Source organism: Gobio gobio (genome assembly GCF_949357685.1).
Source record: "Gobio gobio genome assembly, chromosome: 4".
NCBI lineage: Eukaryota > Metazoa > Chordata > Actinopteri > Cypriniformes > Gobionidae > Gobio > Gobio gobio.
Genome location: NC_137100.1, coordinates 50,913,346 through 50,933,197, shown reverse-complemented (window position 1 = coordinate 50,933,197; position 19,852 = coordinate 50,913,346). Strand labels below are relative to the sequence as shown.

Sequence of the window (19,852 nt, the reverse complement as noted above, 5' to 3'; positions counted from 1 at the left end):
TTTTCTGAACTATCAGAGATGTTTGGTTCTCCCAAGTGTCAGTTCTCAACACCACGTTGAAGTGACTGACAGATAGGTAAAATTCCCTTTAACTGCTGCTAATATCACATTGATCAAATGAGCCAGAGTGGCAGCAAGCAACAAATATTTGGAGCCACCTTGTGGCCATCAACCCACAATCTTAAAACAATTCAATTGAAGTCACTCCTGCACATTTTGTCATAATTTACTCACCCTCATGTTATTCTAAAACTGTATGACTATCTTCTGTGCAACACAAAATGTGAATTTATGATGAATATCCTGACCACTCTTTTCTGTAATACAAGTGAATAAGGGCTCGGACTGTCAAGATCTAAAAAATATACCATAAAAGAATCATAAAAGTAGTCAATATGACTTGTGTGCTATATCCCAAGTTTTCTGGTGTCACGTGATAGCTTTATGTGTGAAACAGACTGCAATTGCAGTTATTTGTTACTAGCTTAAAAGCTTGTGTGCAAAGATTCCTTAAAAAAAGCATTGTAGCCATCAAACTGTATTTTTGTCCGTTGCTCAGTCCTTGCCTTAAAAGAAGTAATGCATTATCTGTATCAAGACTCTTCCACTGAAAGAGAAATTTGTCTTTTAGGGCTACAGTAGTTTAGTGTGTGCTTTCCATGTTTTTGTACCAGATTTAGTATTAGCTAATTAGCTCAAGTTTGAACTAAACTTTTATGACAGAAATACAGCCAGAGTTTGTGCTGTTAATCTGGTTTTTTCTTAATCTCTCTCTCTCTTTCTCTCCACATCTTGGATCTGAGATTCAGTCTCCAGGTAGAACTCACTGCTGTAGAATCTCTCTGTTTCCCTCCACCATCTTCTCAATCTTCTCCAGCAGCTGTAAGACCTGGGAGTCATATCCATTCTATTTAATGTTGAGACAGTGAAACCTGTTCCCATATTTCTCTACAAGCTTCTGAATGTCTTGATGCACTGATTGGAAAAACGTTGCAATGTTTTTCTCTTGTTCTTCATCAGTAACAGTGAAAAGGATCATAGTGTTCCTCCAACATCTTTCTCCAAAGATCTACTCCATTTTGTCCAGCATCCCTCTCTCCTCTCCACCAGACTCTTTCACTGGATAGGAGGAAGGTGTGGGGTCCTGGAGCAGAGAGACGGACACAGCATCTCACATCCCGTTTTAGCACCTTCAGATAGAATCCATGAGCAGAACCAGTCAGGAGTTTCCACCACAGTCACCTTCCTCCCATCCACCTCCCCCTGTCTGCTCACACTTTGCTGGCTCACTGTAGATGCCCCTGAATCCTCTCCTCTTCGACCAGGATTATGTTTCCTCCTGAATTCTTCTCAGATCCAGACATCCCCAACAGAACCAGCCTGAGTTCTGATACCAACGCTAGACTGGACATTTCTTCACTCACCAGAAAACAGAATAGAATATTTAGTAGATTTTGCAGAGATTCTGGTCTAAAATTTCTGATCTATAAATAACATTCACGTGGCTGATATGTTACTCACGGCTTTGATGAATAATGTCATTGCTGTTGAGTTCTTGTTTGAGCTGAAGTTTTTTTCGCCATTCATGAGTCGAGTGAAAAAGCAAAGATTCTTTGGTGATCTTGTGACATAAATATTTTGTTACATTTTGCACGGAGCTAAAGTTAGGTATAACTAATGAAAAAGAGTTCTTTCTAACAGTGTAAATGTTTCTAATACTGTTATTGTAATACATTTTTAATTCATGCTTGTTCATATATTAATGTTATTGTATACAACATGAAATATAAAAAATTTATTATATGTAAAAATTCAAATGAACCAAGATAAACGACAAAGAAAGGCAGTTAAATGACTAATTTACTTTATAAATTAAGTCCAGATTGTTGTTTTTTTATAACTTAAAACACAGAACATTTTTGTTTTCTGTTCTTTAAAGAACTGACTGCATCAACAATAGTGGATGGACTATATTTTAAAAAAGATGGATTAATTACATTTTTGTTTAAATTCAAATAAATAGTTGTTATAATATTAAACTAATTTTTTTAAATATATTTTTTCAAAAAAAAATTTAACTAGAAAAGCAAAGTTTGTCCATTCAAAGTCTGAATGTTGTTACCTTTTAAAACAAGTTTTTCCCTTTTTTTAAACATCAGTTTTATGATGACACACTGAGTTGATGTTAAATTACTCACCCCTACTGTAACTCACCAATTCTTACTGTTATCTCTTCTGTTCTGTCCATACTGATGACCTGACACAGGTAATCTCCAACATCTGAGACACTGAGACACATTTCCTCTCTCCAGCTCATCAGTAAACACTCACTCTGCCCTCATAGCTCATATTTTCTAACATTTCTCTCTTCTACACACACTGTCTACTTAAACCATCTGATCTCCATGCCAACAGCGCTGATTTCAGGGGACAGATTACATGGTATTGATTCATTTTTACAATCACAAACTACATTAATTTAAAAACAACTTAATGTTGTTTCTGTTACTTGCAGTTGCCATGTTTCTCTCTACACAAAGAGAATAGTAGGAAAGCAGAATGATCTCAGACTTAAAACTCATCACATGAAGTGTTTGATTACACTTTTACACACATGCTGAAACATAATCTAGATGAGTTCAGCAGTAGGGACGGCAGCTGATAATGTGTTTCTTACCTTTTTTTTCACTGACTCTCAGTCCGGTAACATCTCTGTAGTTTAATGAAATGGGACCACAACCTGCTGAAATTGTAATTAAACCTGCAAAATAAACACATAACCAATGTAATTGCACATAATTCTTACGTATAAAATTAATTCCCACATATTAGACAATAGAACTTAATCATATTTGTAACTGGTGCTAAGTTTATCTAAATATCCAAAAAAAGCGGTGAATTTTCATTCTACTAATGTGACTGAAATTAGGTTCAGTATTGAAGGATACAATCTCATAATGTTTTTTTTAGATTACTCTAAATCATATCCTTTCTTATTCTTCATATTAGCCTAATATGCTGATTCTAAAGAAATATATACAAAAATGCCAGGCCTCTTCTTTTAAAGGAAATTCACAGTCACCTGCGTTTCAATATCACTTACTGAAGCTCCACCCTTGCACCATTGCACCCTTGGTCACTGAGCTCATTAGCAATAGACGCAGTAGCCAAACGAAGCTTTAACAGGTTTGTCCTTGCCATATCCTCCTCAATCCAAAGTCCTACTGGACAAATTTGTTTTATGCTTTCCTCCCAAATAGTTTTGATAGAAAAATCACAGTCTCCATTTGATGGTACATGTTTAGACAGACACCATATTCTCCGAGTGAATGGGAGCAGAACTGTTTTTATTTTATCACTGAACAATAACATCTGGTATTTTGATTTCTGTCTCTCTCTAACAGTGCTTTGTTGGCTATTTGTGTGATGCTGGTCATCTTTATATGAAATGACCCAACTGATGCAGCTCAAGACTCCTCCTCACACTCCTGGAGGAAGAGGCAATAGGTAAATTAAATATTTCCATATTTTTCGACGCTGTATACACTAGATTTCTTGTTTCTGTCTAAAATTGTTTATGACAGGTGCTAAAAAGCTTTTGATTTCACTTCTGGCCCCTCATAAAACACTTTCCTCTGTCAGTTTGCATATCATTTCTCTACTAACAATATAGTATAATATAGGCTATAGATATAAGTGCCCCCCCCCCCCGAAAGTCAACATTTCCCACCACAATGTCATTTTCATTGCATATGATGTTATCATCGAAGATAAATCACTTATAATGTAAAAAAATATTTACGTTTGGTTATCCATATAAGAAAGGATATTTTGTGATTTTGTGTGTTGTAGTACGATTGAAAATATGCTGAAATGTTTGAAAAAAGTACACTTTTGATGATCTGGTGTAATATTAAGGAGTTTTGAAAATGTACCACTTGCTTGTGAAAAGTGCAAAAAGCAATTTAAAAAAAACTATAAATGGCATGAAGCAACATCTCTGTTGTCATATGACAATGTAACATTATGTCCAGATTACATGAATGCATATAGAATGTAGGCTACTTTACGAACGATCACAAAATCATTTCTAGCTACAATGTCCTTTCTCTGTGAGGCAGACGAGCTCCTCACAGTGTGCTTATAAACCTGTTCCAGTAAATTGCTAGTGAGATTCTTCACTTTCTTTGTCAGTCACTCCAGCACTTTGTTCTTCTCCTCCATCTATCTAAACTATTTAACTTTGAAATTAGAAGGTTTCTCTAAAGTTCAGGCAGGATGATCTTCATGAGGTTCCTCTCCATCTTCATCCTCTCTCCTTCATACATCTGCCTCATCTTCTCCATCTCATGCCTGTGTCACTCTCTTCTCCCCCTTTCTCCTTTCTACTGTTAGTTTCTGTTTTGGAGTTTGCAATGCAAATGCAATGTCATGACATGTTGTAGCCTTTAGAGGGCTCTAGTGTAAGTATAAAGCCACGGACTGTGTCAAACCGAAAGTGTCAAGTTAGCGGTAAATAGATTCAAACACTACAAAATGTCTTCACACACACACACACACACACACACACACACACACACACACACACACACACGATAGGTTCTGCTTCTATAACATTTGTAGACCTACGATAGGCTAGGCTACTTGTTAATGTGTTTGTAATCCGACACTCCACAAAACTCGAATGAAAGGTTAAAGGTATAATTATTAACAGAATTTAATACTTTTTCACTTTAAGGTAAGACTTTGAACCGGAGACCGCGTCTCTATATATTTTTTGTATGGCCTGTCATATTATTTTAGTGGTCCATAGTTTCCAGTAAACATATGTAGCCTATTGTGTAATTTAGTGTGATAAAAACTGTACAAAGATATATACTCGAAGTACCGTATTCATATGATTAGCCTACCATTAACCGCTATAAGGGGACTTTTATTCTGAACTGCTCTGTGGAGATATTTAGTGGCGTTCAACTGTGCTTTATTTACGTACTTTGTGTTTTCACAGTTTGACACTCGTTGCTTATTATGGAGGAAGAAGGATCCATTCCGTCAAAGCAGAGTGTTTATCTGGAGAAAGAGGAAGGGAGTGCTGCCTTTAAAATGGAATTGTATGATGAGAGAAGAGAAGAGAGAGATGTTCATCTTCCGTTACAGAGAGCAGCGTCTCCAGTTCTAAGCTATGTGTCTGCGAAGAGTGACAGATCCATGGCTGAGCCTCCTAAATTCAGTGATGAAGTGGAACACTTTCAACCCAAGTAAGTCCATCTGAATATGCACTTCTAAAAATAAAAAGTTATCATGGTCTGGTTTCACAGACTGGCCATTTAGCATTTATATATGTGCCCTAGAGAAAAAAAAACTTTACTGATGTTTACATACAGACAAAACAATGGCAGTGACATATTTTAAGATATATTAGTGCAAGTTGCTTTTAGTTAAAACCGCTCAAACTGCATTTTAGTCTGGGATTAGGCAGGTGCTGTTCTTTCATAATAAATATTTAAAAATATAAGTAAATCTGGAATTTCTTGATGACGAATGCTATGTGTAATAATATTAATTTATAACTATGTGAATAATACAATGTGTAATATTAATGATATCAATAATAATAATATCATCAATAGTTTCCATTTTATATACACTACTACTATATTGCCAAAAGTATTTGGACACCCCTCCAGATCATTGAGTTCAGGTCATTAAAGTTCATGTGCATGTAAAGGCAGATGTCCCTGAAAACTTTTGGCAATATAGTGTATATAAACAGGATTTACTTTTTTAATTAATTTGAGTATTTTCAGTCTTTCAGAGAAAAAGGAGGATTGTGCTGTTCACTACCAGTTTCAGGGAGCAGCATCTTCTCTACCAAGCAATGTGTCTTTAAAGAGTGACAGATCCATGGCTGAACCTCCTAAATTCAGTGATAAAGTAGGACACTTGCAGGCCAGGTGAGTTCATACAGTCCTAATGAATATACACATATTTTTGTGACACACTTACTCTTTATCCTTCATGATTTCCATTAGTGATGCACCGATCATGATTTTTCATGGCGGAATTGGAGCAAATTGCCCAATTCCGATCATGGTTGACGATTTTTTTTTTCTTTAAGCAAATTCATTTGTTGTTTATTTACTCTATAACAGGCAAACTGGCCTTAAACAAACAAAAATATCTATAGCCATTTGAATTTAGAAGCAAACACTACATTTTAATCACAATCCAAACATAGATGCTACATGTAGCATGAGCAGTTGTTTTTCATTTGAATTAGATTGTATAATTGCAAGATTTAAAGCAAAAAAATATTGAAATTATGCTTAAGTTAGTTTGCATTAAACAAAAAAACAGAATGACTGAATGAATATGTAAATTTACTCTCTGACAGTTGGTGGTGCATATTATGTCTTATTACAGATTTCGTAATATTTCCGCCGACAAATGCCCGAAATTATAGTCAAATCGGTGCTCATGCACGTGAGTGACAATCATGCAGTGTGAATGATCAAAGACGCGATCAGAGAGAATCGTCGATGAGTCGCCGACGGCCGTGAGATATTTGGCATGCTAAATATCTGGACCTGTCAGCGTTTCAAAATCCTGCTGTGTGAAATGTGTCCTGACTGAAAAATACATCTGCGATGACCTACAGCAAATGAGAGAACAAGATACTGGGCAGTGGGAGGTTCGGGGAGGAGTTATAGACCATAATATCAGTATTTTAATAGATATATCTACAATTATATCAAACAGAAACAAAGCACATTGCAAAATTATTTATTTACCTCAAACTCTCTTTGCAGAACACAATCATTGCTCCCTATGTCTCCCCAACCATTTCCTCCACCATGATCTTTTTTTATTTTTCTCCTTTTTGTTACAAATCAGCGCTAGGGCTGTGCGATATTGAAGAAAAATGCAATATGCGATATCCTTGTTAAATAATGCGATATTCGATATGCGATACGATATTGCTTTAAGTGTGCAAAATCTATTTCTTTCCCCTACTGATATCTTTCACTTAAAGCATAACTGACTGTGTTTACATGAATACTCATCAAGACAGCCATTTTGACATACGGTAACTGTGTGTGTATTTGACAGTTCGCATGTGTAACAAGAATGGCTTGTGCGCACATTTCCGTGTGTGTGTCAGACAGCAGACAGCGCGAGACTGCAAGGAGTTGTTTTTTGCAAGTTATTGCATTTAACAACTCTTTTTAACGTCAAGCAAATCACATAAGTAACAGTCATTTGCCCAGTCTATTCTCTGCTATATGCATCAACCTAAAACGTACACTTTTCACAATGTTGAAGTAGCCTATTAAAATCATTCAGATATTGCGTGCCCTTGCGATATGCATATTGCGATATTTACATTTGCGATATTTTGATAATTTCGATATATTGCACAGCCCTAATCAGCGCACAGACAATTTGGATCGCAAGTTTCTGCACTGCAGTCTATATTTTTAATAACAATTCCAGTCTCGCGCGAGAACTCCAGTCTGACGCTTGTGTGATCTCGCTTTGTTTCCTTCTCACTTCTCGCGTATGTTTTGTTGTGAAACGTAGTTTGTGGACGGGACCGAGCTATTCTTTATCTTGTACAGTCATGCAATGTGAAATCCCCTGTCGCCGATTCGTGCAGTGTGAACAAAGCAGCAACTGAATGCTGGCCCAGATAGTCATGCAGTGTGAAAAGAGCAGTGATCCGACGAGTTTGAAAATCGTGCAGTCTGAACTCGGCATTAGGTTTAAACGACTCAGTTGATAGATACTGTCCTGCAGTGTGACATACATCTAAAACTGCATTTAAACTACTTTGAACAGCATTTTGTAAGGTATATATTATGCTTAAATGATGCCTCTATATTTGAACTAATTTCAGTATTTTCAGTCTTTCAGAGAAAATGGAGGACTGTGCTGTTCACAACCAGTTCCAGAAAGAAGCATCTCCAAGTTATGTGTCTTTGAAGAGTGACAGATCCATGGCTGAGCCTCCTAAATTCAGTGATAAAGCAGAACACTTCAAACACAGGTGCTTTTACACGTTCATTAACTCTCATATAATTACGCGCTCCAAAAAATGACCAAAGATTTTCGATTTTTTTCCTACTTAAAACTTGACTCGTCTGTAGTTACATTGTATACTAAGACCGACGGAAAATGAAAAGTTGCGATTTTCTTGGCCGCAATGATATTACGCAGCGCCTGAAAATATTCCCCAGCTAGGTAACTTCCAACGTGACCGGCACTAAGTTTGTGTAGTTGCGGGTATTCCAGTTCAAATAGATACGGCTCAGGATCTGCACCAAAGTAAATATCTTCTGAATCGTCTATCACAAATTTCTCCATGGTTACAAGGCACGCTCCTTGTGCAAGCAGGTTGTCATGTTGGTTATGTTGACGGAAATTAGCCTATTTTTTAAGCGCTGTGTAATATACAGTGGGGAGAACAAGTATTTGATACACTGCCGATTTTGCAAGTTTTCCTACTTACAAAGCATGTAGAAGTCTGTAATTGTTATCATAGGTACACTTCAACTGTGAGTGACAGAATCTAAAAATCAAAAATCCAGAAAATCTAATTTTTATATTTTTAAGTAATTAATTTGCATTTTATTGCATGACATAAGTATTTGATACATCAAAAAAGCTTCAAGCATCAAACTTAATATTTGGTACAGAAACCTTTGTATGCAATTACAGAGATCATTATACGTTTCCTGTAGTTCTTGACCAGGTTTGCACACACTGCAGCAGGGATTTTGGCCCACTCCTCCATACAGGCCTTCTCCAGATCCTTCAGGTTTTGGGGCTGTCGCTGGGCAATACGGACTTTCAGCTCCCTCCTAAGATTTTCAATTGGGTTCAGGTCTGGAGACTGGCTAGGCCACTCCAGGACCTTGAGATGCTTCTTACAGAGCCACTCCTTAGTTGCCCTGGCTGTGTGTTTTGGGTCGTTGTCATGCTGGAAGACCCAGCCACGACCCATCTTCAATGCTCTTACTGAGGGAAGGAGGTTGTTGGCCAAGATCTCGCGATACATGGCCCCATCCATCCTCCCCTCAATACAGTGCAGTCGTCCTGTCCCCTTTGCAGAAAAGCATCCCCAAAGAATGATGTTTCCACCTCCATGCTTCACGGTTGGGATGGTGTTCTTGGGGTTGTACTCATCCTTCTTCCTCCAAACACTGCGAGTGGAGTTCAGACCAAAAAGCTCTATTTTTGTCTCATCAGACCACATGACCTTCTCCCATTCCTCCTCTGGATCATCCAGATGGTCATTGGCAAACTTCAGACGGGCCTGGATATGCGCTGGCTTGAGCAGGGGGACCTTGCGTGCGCTGCAGGATTTTAATCCATGACGGCGTAGTGTGTTACTAATGGTCCTGCCGTGTAGTTCTAGGCTGATCCCTCACCTTCCTCATGATCATTGATGCCCCACGAGGTGAAATCTTGCGTGGTGCCCCAGACTGAGGGAGATTGACCGTCATCTTGAACTTCTTCTAATTGAGCCAACAGTTGTTGCTTTCTCACCAAGCTGCTTGCCTATTGTCCTGTAGCCCATCCCAGCCTTGTGCAGGTCTACAATTTATCCCTGATGTCCTTACACAGCTCTCTGGTCTTGGCCATTGTGGAGAGGTTGGAGTCTGTTTGATTGAGTGTGTGGACAGGTGTCTTTTATACAGGTAAGGAGTTCAAACAGGTGAAGTTAATACAGGTAATGAGTGGAGAACAGGAGGGCTTCTTAAATAAAAACTAACAGGTTTGTGAGAGCCAGAATTCTTTCTGGTTGGTAGGTGATCAAATACTTATGTCATGCAATAGAATGCTAATTAATTATGTAAAAATCATACAATGTGATTTTCTGGATTTTTCTCTCACATTTGAAGTGTACCTATGATACAAATTACAGACTTCTCCATGCTTTGTAAGTAGCAAAACCTGCAAAATTGTCAGTGTATCAAATACTTGTTCTCCCCATTGTAATTGAGCCTGCTGCACCCATGGTACAGCAGCAAAGTTCCTTGATTATTACGCAGGAATGAGAGTATAGTTCCTAGCCATATCGACCTAGAAAAATCGCAACTTTTAATTTTCTGTCAGTCTTAGTACACAATGTAATTATAGAAGAGTCAAGTTTTAAATAGGAAAAATATTGAAACTCTTTGGTAATTTTTTGAGCGAGATGTGCAACCACCAGACCCGGAGATCGGCTGAATGGATTCTATAACGGTAAAACTCAACTGTTTAACTCTAGGGGTGTTCCTTTAATAGCTAAATTGAGTTATCGAAGATAAAGCTGTCTCAGAGTGTTCAATATAGCCTAATATTTACTCAATAGGAAGTCCTACAAATGACGTCATTAATATTTTAATTGATTTCAGTCTTCTACAAAAATGTTTTTGTATCTCTTTTGTCTTTGTTTCTGCAGTGGGAAAAAGAAACAGGTGGCTCAAGATCAGTGCAGAAAAGGATCTGAAATTTGTTCCAATACACACCCACTCATGAGAGTGTCCAGTCCTGCTGAAGAGCAGCTGAATTCTTACCAACCAGTAGATGGCATCCTACAGCGTATCAAAAATAGTCACAAAATCAGCATGAAGAACAAGTATGAGAGCTTGTGTGAAGGAATCAATATACGAGAGACCAAAACCCTCCTGAACAAGATTTACACACAGCTTTATATAATAGAGGGAGAGACGGAAGGGGTGAATGAAGAACATGAGGTTGTACAAATAGAGAAAGCCAAGACTGAACGCTTACAAGGTACTCCAATCAACTGCAATGACATTTTCCAGCCCATATCTGATCCAAGTTACAAGAGAAAGTACAAAAAAGAAAATGTAAAGACCGTTCTTACCAAAGGCATTGCTGGAATTGGAAAAACAGTCTCTGTGCAAAAGTTCATTCTAGATTGGGCTGAGGGCAAAGCTAATCAGGATATTGATTTTCTCTTTGTTCTTCCATTTCGGGAACTCAACTTGTTTAAAGATGACCAGTACAGCCTTCACAGACTTCTGCTTGACTTCCACCCAGAACTGTCTGGGTTTGATACAAAAATATTTGATTTGTGTAAAGTCTTATTCATCTTTGATGGTCTGGATGAAAGTAGAATTACATTGACATTTTTACACTGTGCGAAAGTTTCTGATGCATCTACAACATCATCAATGAGCAAGTTGATGTCAAATCTCATTAAAGGAGATCTGCTGCCTTCTGCTCTCATCTGGATCACATCCAGACCGGCAGCAGCCAGTCAGATCCCCTCTCATTACATCAGCCGTGTGACTGAAGTACAGGGATTCAATGACTTTCAGAAAGAGGAATATTTCAAGAAGAGGATCAGCGATCAACATCAAGCCAGCACAATCATCTCACACATAAGAACAGCAAGAAGCCTCCACATCATGTGTCACATACCGGTCTTCTGCTGGATCTCGGCCACTGTGCTTCAGACCATCCTGAACCAAGAACACAGTGCAGAAATCCCCAAAACACTAACTGAAATGTACATACATTTTCTGATAATTCAGACCGATATGAAGAGGCAGAAGTATGGTGAGAGAGATGAGAGAAACGGGAAAGATCCAGAGTTGCTACTGCAGTCGGAAAGAGATGTGATTTTGAAACTTGCTGAACTGGCTTTCAAAGCTCTGATGAATGGCGATGTCCTGTTTTATGATGAGGACCTGAAAGAGTGCGGCATAGATGTCAACGAGGCCTTGGTGTTTTCTGGGATCTGCACTGAGATCTTTAAGGAGGAATCTGTGATCTATTCAAGGAAGGTCTACTGCTTTGTTCATCTGAGCTTTCAAGAGTTTTTTGCAGCGCTTTTTGTGTTTGCCAACTATTTAAACAAGAACAGTGATGTTCTGAAAATGTTCCAGAAGAAGAAAGGGAGAGGAAAGTTCAAACCACAGTCCAATGAAGTTTCACTTGATGTGTTTCTGAAGGGTGCAGTAGATGAGGCACTGAAAAGTGACAACGGACATCTGGATCTTTTCCTTCGATTTCTTCACGGCATCTCATTGGAGTCAAATCAGAGACTTCTCCAAGGTCTGCTCACACACATCGAGGACAACCCTGAAAGCATGAAGAAAGTGATAAAAAACCTCAAACAAAGTCAAAAGCAGAATGTTTGGCCAGAAAGATGGATTAATCTCTCACACTGCTTGATTGAAATGAAGGATACTTCTATTCTTGAATACATTCAGGCTTTCCTTAAAGCTGAAGGAAAAGGAACAAAATATCTAACTTCTACCCACTGTTCAGCATTGGCTAACATGCTTCTGATGGCAGAGGATGTGCTGGAAGAGCTAAACCTCAAGAAATACAACACAAAGTCTGTAGAAGCTCAAAGGAGACTGGTGCCAGCTGTGAGGAACTGCCGAAAAGCATTGTGAGTTTTGATGAGATTGAGAAGATAAAAAAACCCATAAACCAACATTGATTTGAAGAAGGCCTATATCAAGAATTATTGATCTCCAAAGAACTATACAGCCACGTGTTGTTATCTGTAATAGTTCCTGCATTATCTTCTTTCATTTCAGATTGGCAGGCTGTAATCTCACTGAACAATCGTGTGAAATTGTGGCATCGGCTCTACAGCCAGCAAACTCCCCTGTGAGAGAGTTGGACATGAGTAACAATGACCTGCAGGACTCCGGTGTGAAGCTCATTTCTGTTGGGCTCAAGAGTTCACACTGTAAACTGGAGATACTGAGGTCAGTAACAGGTTGTTATCACTCACATATTCTGAAGTAATATCATCATTTGTAAAGATTGTGAAGCAAACAGGCTGTAGGAAAGTATACAGATCATGTTGGGAATGAAACAGTTGATTGTCCAAAATAAATATAACCGGTTTTATGCATTTTTTTAATTTTCTGTTCCCCACTAAATATACTTTAAAATTATATTATTGTATGTGGTGGTACATTTATGTAAAGTGAATCAGCAAAATGTAAAAATATTAGAGATCATTTCAATTGATTTATTGTAATATTCAGCACAAAAATATATTTGTAATATTTTTTTCTTTATAGATTGAAATGCTGTAAACTCACCATACAGTCCTGTGAATCTGTGGCTTCAGCTCTGCTATCAGCAAATTGCCTGAGAGAGCTAGACCTCAGTAACAATGACCTGCAGGATTCAGGAGTGGAGCGGCTTGCTGCTGGATTGAAAAGTCCACACTGTAAACTGGAGATATTGAGGTCAGTTACATATAATTTTATATATTAGATTAGAGACTGAAAAGAAAAGAAAATAGAAAAGAAAAATTTGCAGATGATTTTATGTCTAATCCTCTAAAAATGAGGTGAATATCAAAAGCTAGTAGTATTGAATAAAAGTTACACAAAGTATTCCAAAGTATTCTTGTTAATGTATTATTTTTGAAGCAGTGTAACTTGATGAAAGTGAAATTTGATGAGACTTTAAATAAATGTAATGTAAAATAATATAAGCACACAAATTATTATCGTATTGTTCACTTTATGATAGTATAAAATGAATGCCTTTAATCTGGAAACTGGAAACATTAAAGGGAAACATGAATAGACATTGGACTAAAACAATGACTATGTAAAAAATGATGCAAACACTGTTTGAAGAACTGAATGTTTTAGAAAGACGTAAGCATGTTTCCCAAGGCTGGTATTGGTGTAAGAAATCCTTTTATTTTGTAGTTTGGCTGGCTCTAGACTCACTGACCAGTCCTGTGAAACTCTGGCCTCGGTGCTTCAGTCAATGGACTCCTGCTTGAGAGAGTTGAACCTCAGTAATAACAACCTGCAGGATTCAAGGCTGGAGTGGCTCTCTGCTGGACTGAATAGCTGTAAACTGGAAAAACTAAGGTTTGTGAAGCAGTGTCTGAGTGTGTGCCTTCTAATCCTGACAGTTTTAGACATGCATTAAAGCTTGATTTTGATCTTTGACCAGATTTTTTTACATTTTTGTAATGTAATGGATTGTGTTGTTAATATCATCAGGATGTTACATATTATTACCTCATATGAAACATGATATAATGTTATTAATTGCTTGTTTATTTTAGATTGGCCAGCTGTAATCTCACTGGCCAGTCCTGTGAAAGGATTTCTTCAACTCTACAATCAGTAAACGGTCTTCTGAAGGAGCTGGACCTGAGTAACAATGATCTGCAGGATTTAGGAGTGGAGATAGTCTCAGCTGGACTGAAGAGTCCACACTGTAAACTGGAGATACTGAGGTTTGTGTTTCAGATCAGTTTCATTGATATGCTAGTACTATGACTGTCTATTAATATATTTTGTAATGTATGTATATGCACAAAAGTATGTTTGCTTAGGACTTTCATGCTCAAAAGCAGGGATGGGCAACTTTGGTCCTGGAGGGCCGCTCTCCTTCAGAGTTTTGCTCCAACCCTAATCAAACACACCTGAACAAGATAATCAATGTCTTCAGGATTACTAGAAAGATACAGGCAGGTGAGTTTTATCAGGGTTGGACCTAAACTCTGTAGGCCCTCCAGGACCGAGCTTGCCTTTCCCTGCCATAGACTGTTTAAAACAATGGACGTAGTGTCCGTGACGTCACCTGAAGAGCATTTTTGAAGCCCAAAGTGGGCGGAGCCAACCATCGCCATCTTGGCAGCGCGTTGCTCCCGGATAATGAAAATGGGCAAAGAGGCGGTACGTGGATAGAGCTGAGGTGCCTGGTTGCTGAAACCACGCCCACCTAGTTTGACATGACCAAGTTAGCTTAAAAAAGGTGGTGGACATCATGGTCCTCATTGTTTCCTTGCACTGTCTATTCTTGAGTAATTACAGGCCTATTTCCTACACATATTTTTGAGGACATGTCAACAATTAAAACAAATACTTCCAATATAGTCTGTGTTAGTAAATGTTACGGCATTTATGAAATGCAAGCTTATCATTTATATGACCGTTTTAGACTGGAAGGTTGCCACTTGGTATACATTATACACATTGTGTATACCATCATGTATACAGTTCACCTGCTATGCATTTTCAGTTGGTGTTTTTTGTTGTTGTTTTGAACAGAATGCCCATTTGTAATCTCTCTGATCGGTCCTGTGCACATGTGGCCTCAGTTTTACAATCAGCAAACTGCCCCTTGAGAGAGCTGAACTTGAGCAAAAATGACCTGCAGGACTCAGGAGTGGAGATGCTCTCAGATGGACTAAAGAGTTCACACTGTAAACTGGAGATACTGAGGTGTTTCACAAGCTTACGTTTGACTATAGATGGAAGTTTACACTATATGATTTCATACATCCTATTATATAAAATGTATTATTTATTATATCAGTCAGTTCTTATGTCTTGAACATCTTTAAATGTGTGTCTTTGTAGACTGTCTGGCTGTTTTATCACAGAGAAAGGCTGTTCTGTTTTGGCATCTGCTCTGACTTCAAACCCCTCACACCTGAGAGAACTGGACCTCAGCTGCAATTATCCAGGAGAATTAGGTGGTCAGGTTATCTTGGACAGAGTGAATGATCCAACCTACAAATTGGAGATACTCAAGTATGTTGTACAATAAGACTTTTCTTGTCATGCATAATAATTATGTGTGTGTATTTAGTTATATCTGTGTACTAATTATTTGTTTTAGATACTGAGTCAAATTAAATCAGTGACCGTTTCTGTTGTCTTTGGCACCCTAGAGAATTCACTGAATCAAGTTTATTTTTCTTACAGCATTTAGAGCCACTTTAAGACCGAATGCAGATCTAATGTGGCGTTCACACCGGACGTGAATGATGCAAATAATTTGCGCTATTCGCGCGAAGTTGGACGCTTGAACATTTTGAGTTTACTCGCTTCATTCGCGTGTGAAATTCGCTTCATTCGCGCGTGACATTCACTTCACAACAGACGCGAATTTGTGTCATGGGAGGGGCTTCTGCCAGCCGGCTCATCTCGTTGAGAAATGGCTGACATGGGCTGTGTTTACACGTCTTTTTTGTTAAAATCTACTGTTCATGTGTGACAAAACGTAGTTTTAAGACTTTTTCAGGCAATAATGTAGTTGTTTAAAGCTCAAATCTGTGGTTTATTTATAAAAAGAGTGCCTATTTGAACATTTTATCTGGCGTTTTCGGAGTTGTGAGCTCCAGGGGATCATCGGCGCTCCGCACTTGTTTACCCCGGCGAGAGTAGCCTTTCCTCGGCCAGTCCTTCTGCCGTCTGCCGCTGGCTCTGATGTCTCTGTGGTGTCACGAGCTATAATTCGGTTTGTGTAGATGTACCGGCCGATCTTTGGTCTCATGGATCTATAATTTGTTCCCTGGCAAATCGTTTAGGCTGAGGGCAAAGTGAAGTTTCATTACTTTTTTTATTTTTAGGCTATAACTTTACGTTACAGTTGTAGCCTACAAGCACTGACTTTGAATGTTTGACTGAATTGTTTGCTTTTTCATGTATAGCTTATTATACCTTTTACTTATACTTTAGTATTATTGATCAAACATAAACTTGTATTTAACAAAAAGAGACTGGGTTGTGTTTCATGTCATTTAATGTTATCACATTGATAATCATATTGTCTGAACCAGATATTAATATACAGAATTTCTCCTCATTGTTGTCACTACTAGAGCAAGCTCCTGATTGGTTTCCGCGACGCTAATATCTGCCAAAGTTCAGATTTTTCAACTTGAGCGATTCGCGCGAATCACACGTTCAAAACGCTCAATTCGCGTCATTCGCGCGAATCGCACCGCAGAATGCCTATTCGCCTCTCTGCATTGACTTAACATGTAAATCACTCGCGCGAATCGCGTCATTCTCGTCCGGTGTGAACGCACCATAATAATACACCTCATATTTTCCTACTATTCACACCCATTTAAGACATGCCGAAGACGGTCATTTTGGCATATTTTTGTGTGTACTTAATCGTTTAGACACGCACACAAAGCCTAAAGTAGGCTTATAATTTGATTATCTAGTTGCGGTCCGTTTCGGAGCGCACACACAGAAAGCCGCTTTGGGAACAGCGTCTTTTGAGCGGATTTTGCTTTTAATAGTTATTTTTATTATCAAACATGTCCTCCAATTTAGCAACAGTAGAAACTGCATGTTGTGCATGATGCAGCTCCGCGTGAGAGAGATCCCTCTCTTCTGGATTGCGAATAGCAAAAATGCATCAGACAAATAGTTTAATATTATTGCATATATAAATGGCTGGCAAAGATAAAATTTGCAAGAAAACGTCTATATAGCAATTTCTCTATTTTTAATTTCTCTCGTACCAGCAGCAGAACCAGCAATGTTTGAGTTTATTGATACTGCAGTAATTTAGCCCCTTCATAATTTAGCCTGGGCCTCATTTAATACTGGGTTTCAGTACTCATCCCTAGTTAAAAAAATAAATAAAAAAATACAGTTTTGTGTTATAAATTGGCAGAAATTTGTTTTGTTTTTTGCAGGATAGAACATGAAGGCAAGTTTAGGATTACAGCTGGATTACGAAGATGTAGGTTTTTACACACACGTGAGACTTTTTTTTTTTATACATTTATTGTGTTGTCTATGATCTTTCTCTAATCTCTATTCCGGACTGAGTACAGATGGCTGTGAGCTCACACTGGACCCAAACACTGCATACACACATTTGTGTCTGTCTGAGGGGAGCAAAACTGTGACGCATGTAGAAGAGGTGCAGTCGTTTCCAGATCATCCTGACAGATTTGAGTGCTATCCTCAGGTTCTGTGCAGAGAGAGTCTGTCTGGACGCTGTTACTGGGAGGCTGAGTGGAGTGGAAAGAACGGAGTCTATGTTTCAGCATCATATAAAGGTATCAGGAGGAAAGGAGAGAGTAATGACTCTGAGTTTGGATCCAATGAGAAGTCCTGGAGGCTCATCTGCTCTGACACCAGTTTCTCAGCCTGGCACAATAATGAGAGGACTAAAATGCGTCCACCGTCATCCTCATCTCGTTCTAAAAGGGTAGGGGTGTATTTGGACTGGCCAGCTGGCACTCTCTCCTTCTACAGCATCTCTGACACAAACAGAGTCACACACTTACACACATTCCACTCCACATTCCCAGAGCCTCTCTACGCAGGGTTTGGCCTTTATTCTGGCTCCTCAGTGTCTCTGTGTAAGATTGAGACGTCTCCTGTAGGACAGAATGCAAACAACTGTGGGAATGACAGAAATACAGTTTTAATGTAACAAACACTTCAGCAGAGCAGAACATAAAAACAAACAAACATAAAACATTTTTAGAATCTATAATTTTTTTCTATATTTGTTTTCTGTAATACTTTTCAGAAAGAAATTAATGGTACTTTTAAAGAGATTTGTCTTTATATTAAATATTTAGCTTTATATTTAAAAGTCATTCAAACTCAGAGGCAAAACAACACAATTTTTCAGGGATAAGCAACACAAAAGTTAATCCGAAGTTATCACATCATAATGTAATAATCTTTCTCGATTTAACAGTCTTCTTTTTTCTTATGGTCTGAATATAACAAAAGCCATAATAAATGTACCATTAACTTATTTATAAGTGACTGTGTCTGTTCTAATTTCAGATGTACATGTACAATGAAACTGTTGTAGTGTTTGATTGTGGAGCTGATAATTTCTCTTTCAATTAGAGATCAGACTCTGTTTCCTACATATATGTCTGTTTTTAATAGGTCATTATTTTTTATATACATTATTTCTTATTAGCCAAACATAACTGGGCATTTACATTAAAAAGCGACATTATTAAGCATTTGTCTTTTTGTACAGTAGTGTATCTCTACAACTTACTGACTGGAGGAATCTGTTCCACATCTTTATTCCTTTTGAGATGGTCCTTCACACACTAGGAATGAAACGGTGGGAATATCACATCAAAATAGTGCGCACTAAAATCTGATAATGTTTCTGCAAAGAACTTTTGGTATTTTTTTAATATTGCTTTGCTAGGAACCTGTTTCATGCAAAATTTAGAGCAGGTTTTTTTAGGCTCTTTGATTATAATACTTTGTTTAATGCATATTTGCATTACTAGTGGAAGATGCTGTTTTTGTTTTCAAGATTAGGTTTTAAGGAACTTTACATTGATAGTTTTGGACCCCTGCTTGCAAGTTACATCACAAATGATGTGTTCATATCAATCAATCATTCTGCTCTTCCTGCTCATTGAACACTGAATCATGTAATAATTCTCACTATCAGGAGTGGCTATGTGATCTACCTCAGATGGTAGGCCCACAGTTGTTGGTTCTTGGCCAGAATGCCAAAAGTCAAAAGTCTGGCTAATCGAGAATATGATCCATATAAACTAAAGTAATGCTGTGTTCGCGGCTTTTTGTAATTACAATACAGTTTTGAGATGACAACACGTGATGTTCTATTCATGATGCGAATCTCCCGTTCCACCACATTCCAAAGGTGCTCAGCACTATTTGATTGAGATCTGGTGACTGTGGAGGCCATTTGATTATAGTGAACTCATTGTCATGTTCAAGAAACCAGTTTGAGCTTTGTGACCATGGCCTGTTAGCCATCAGTAGATAGGTACACTGAAGTAATAAAGGTATAGACATGGTCAGCAACAATACTCATGTATGGTGTTTAAACGATGCTCACTTGATATCAGGGGCCCAAAGTGTGCCAAGAAAAGATTCCCCACACCATTACACCAGCAGAAACAGCCTGAACCGTTGATACAAGGCAGGATGGATCTGCTTTTATGTTGTTTAGCCAAATTCCATCAGACCAGGCAACCAGAAAACTACATTAGTTTTTTGATAATGATGGTAATTTGTTCAACTTCACCAATTTTCAGTATCCAGGAAAGAATTTAATATAGTTTTCA

General features: G+C 38.1%; 1 protein-coding gene and 1 pseudogene across 4 annotated transcripts; one reads left to right on the top strand and one right to left on the bottom strand.

Moving 5' to 3' along the window:
- Positions 1 to 762: 762 nt before the first annotated feature.
- LOC307125437 (GTPase IMAP family member 4-like) lies at positions 763 to 2,299 on the bottom strand (annotated as a pseudogene). The gene is made up of 2 exons: positions 2,215 to 2,299; positions 763 to 1,346 (listed from the first exon to the last, which is right to left on the bottom strand). The product of its transcript is annotated as a GTPase IMAP family member 4-like (transcript).
- Positions 2,300 to 4,544: 2,245 nt separating this feature from the next.
- Positions 4,545 to 18,759, top strand: LOC307124671 (NACHT, LRR and PYD domains-containing protein 3). Of its 3 annotated transcripts, XM_079814051.1 has the most exons (13): positions 4,545 to 4,738; positions 5,009 to 5,258; positions 5,808 to 5,954; positions 7,907 to 8,047; positions 10,448 to 12,415; positions 12,567 to 12,740; positions 13,062 to 13,232; positions 13,707 to 13,874; positions 14,075 to 14,248; positions 15,066 to 15,239; positions 15,378 to 15,551; positions 17,459 to 17,505; positions 17,600 to 18,759. In XM_079814051.1, the coding sequence occupies exons 2-13, from the start codon at positions 5,029 to 5,031 to the stop codon at positions 18,205 to 18,207; spliced, it is 4,176 nt and encodes a 1,391-aa protein (XP_079670177.1). In that variant the 5' UTR covers positions 4,545 to 4,738; positions 5,009 to 5,028; the 3' UTR covers positions 18,208 to 18,759. The 3 variants fall into 3 exon arrangements, with proteins under 3 accessions (XP_079670177.1, XP_079670176.1, XP_079670178.1); XM_079814050.1 differs by lacking the exon at positions 4,545 to 4,738 and having other exon boundaries at positions 4,951 to 5,258; XM_079814052.1 differs by lacking the exons at positions 4,545 to 4,738; positions 7,907 to 8,047 and having other exon boundaries at positions 4,953 to 5,258.
- The last annotated feature ends 1,093 nt before the right edge of the window (positions 18,760 to 19,852 follow it).

What these genes read in the sequence shown, in the direction of transcription:
- LOC307124671 (XM_079814051.1), top strand. Translation starts at nt 5,029, where the DNA reads ATGGAGGAAGAAGGATCCATTCCGTCAAAGCAGAGTGTTTATCTGGAG. An exon ending in GTGGAACACTTTCAACCCAA is followed by an intron (nt 5,259 to 5,807) that starts GTAAGTCCATCT and finishes GAGTATTTTCAG; the next exon opens with TCTTTCAGAGAAAAAGGAGG. An exon ending in TGTAAACTGGAGATACTGAG is followed by an intron (nt 12,741 to 13,061) that starts GTCAGTAACAGG and finishes TTTTCTTTATAG; the next exon opens with ATTGAAATGCTGTAAACTCA.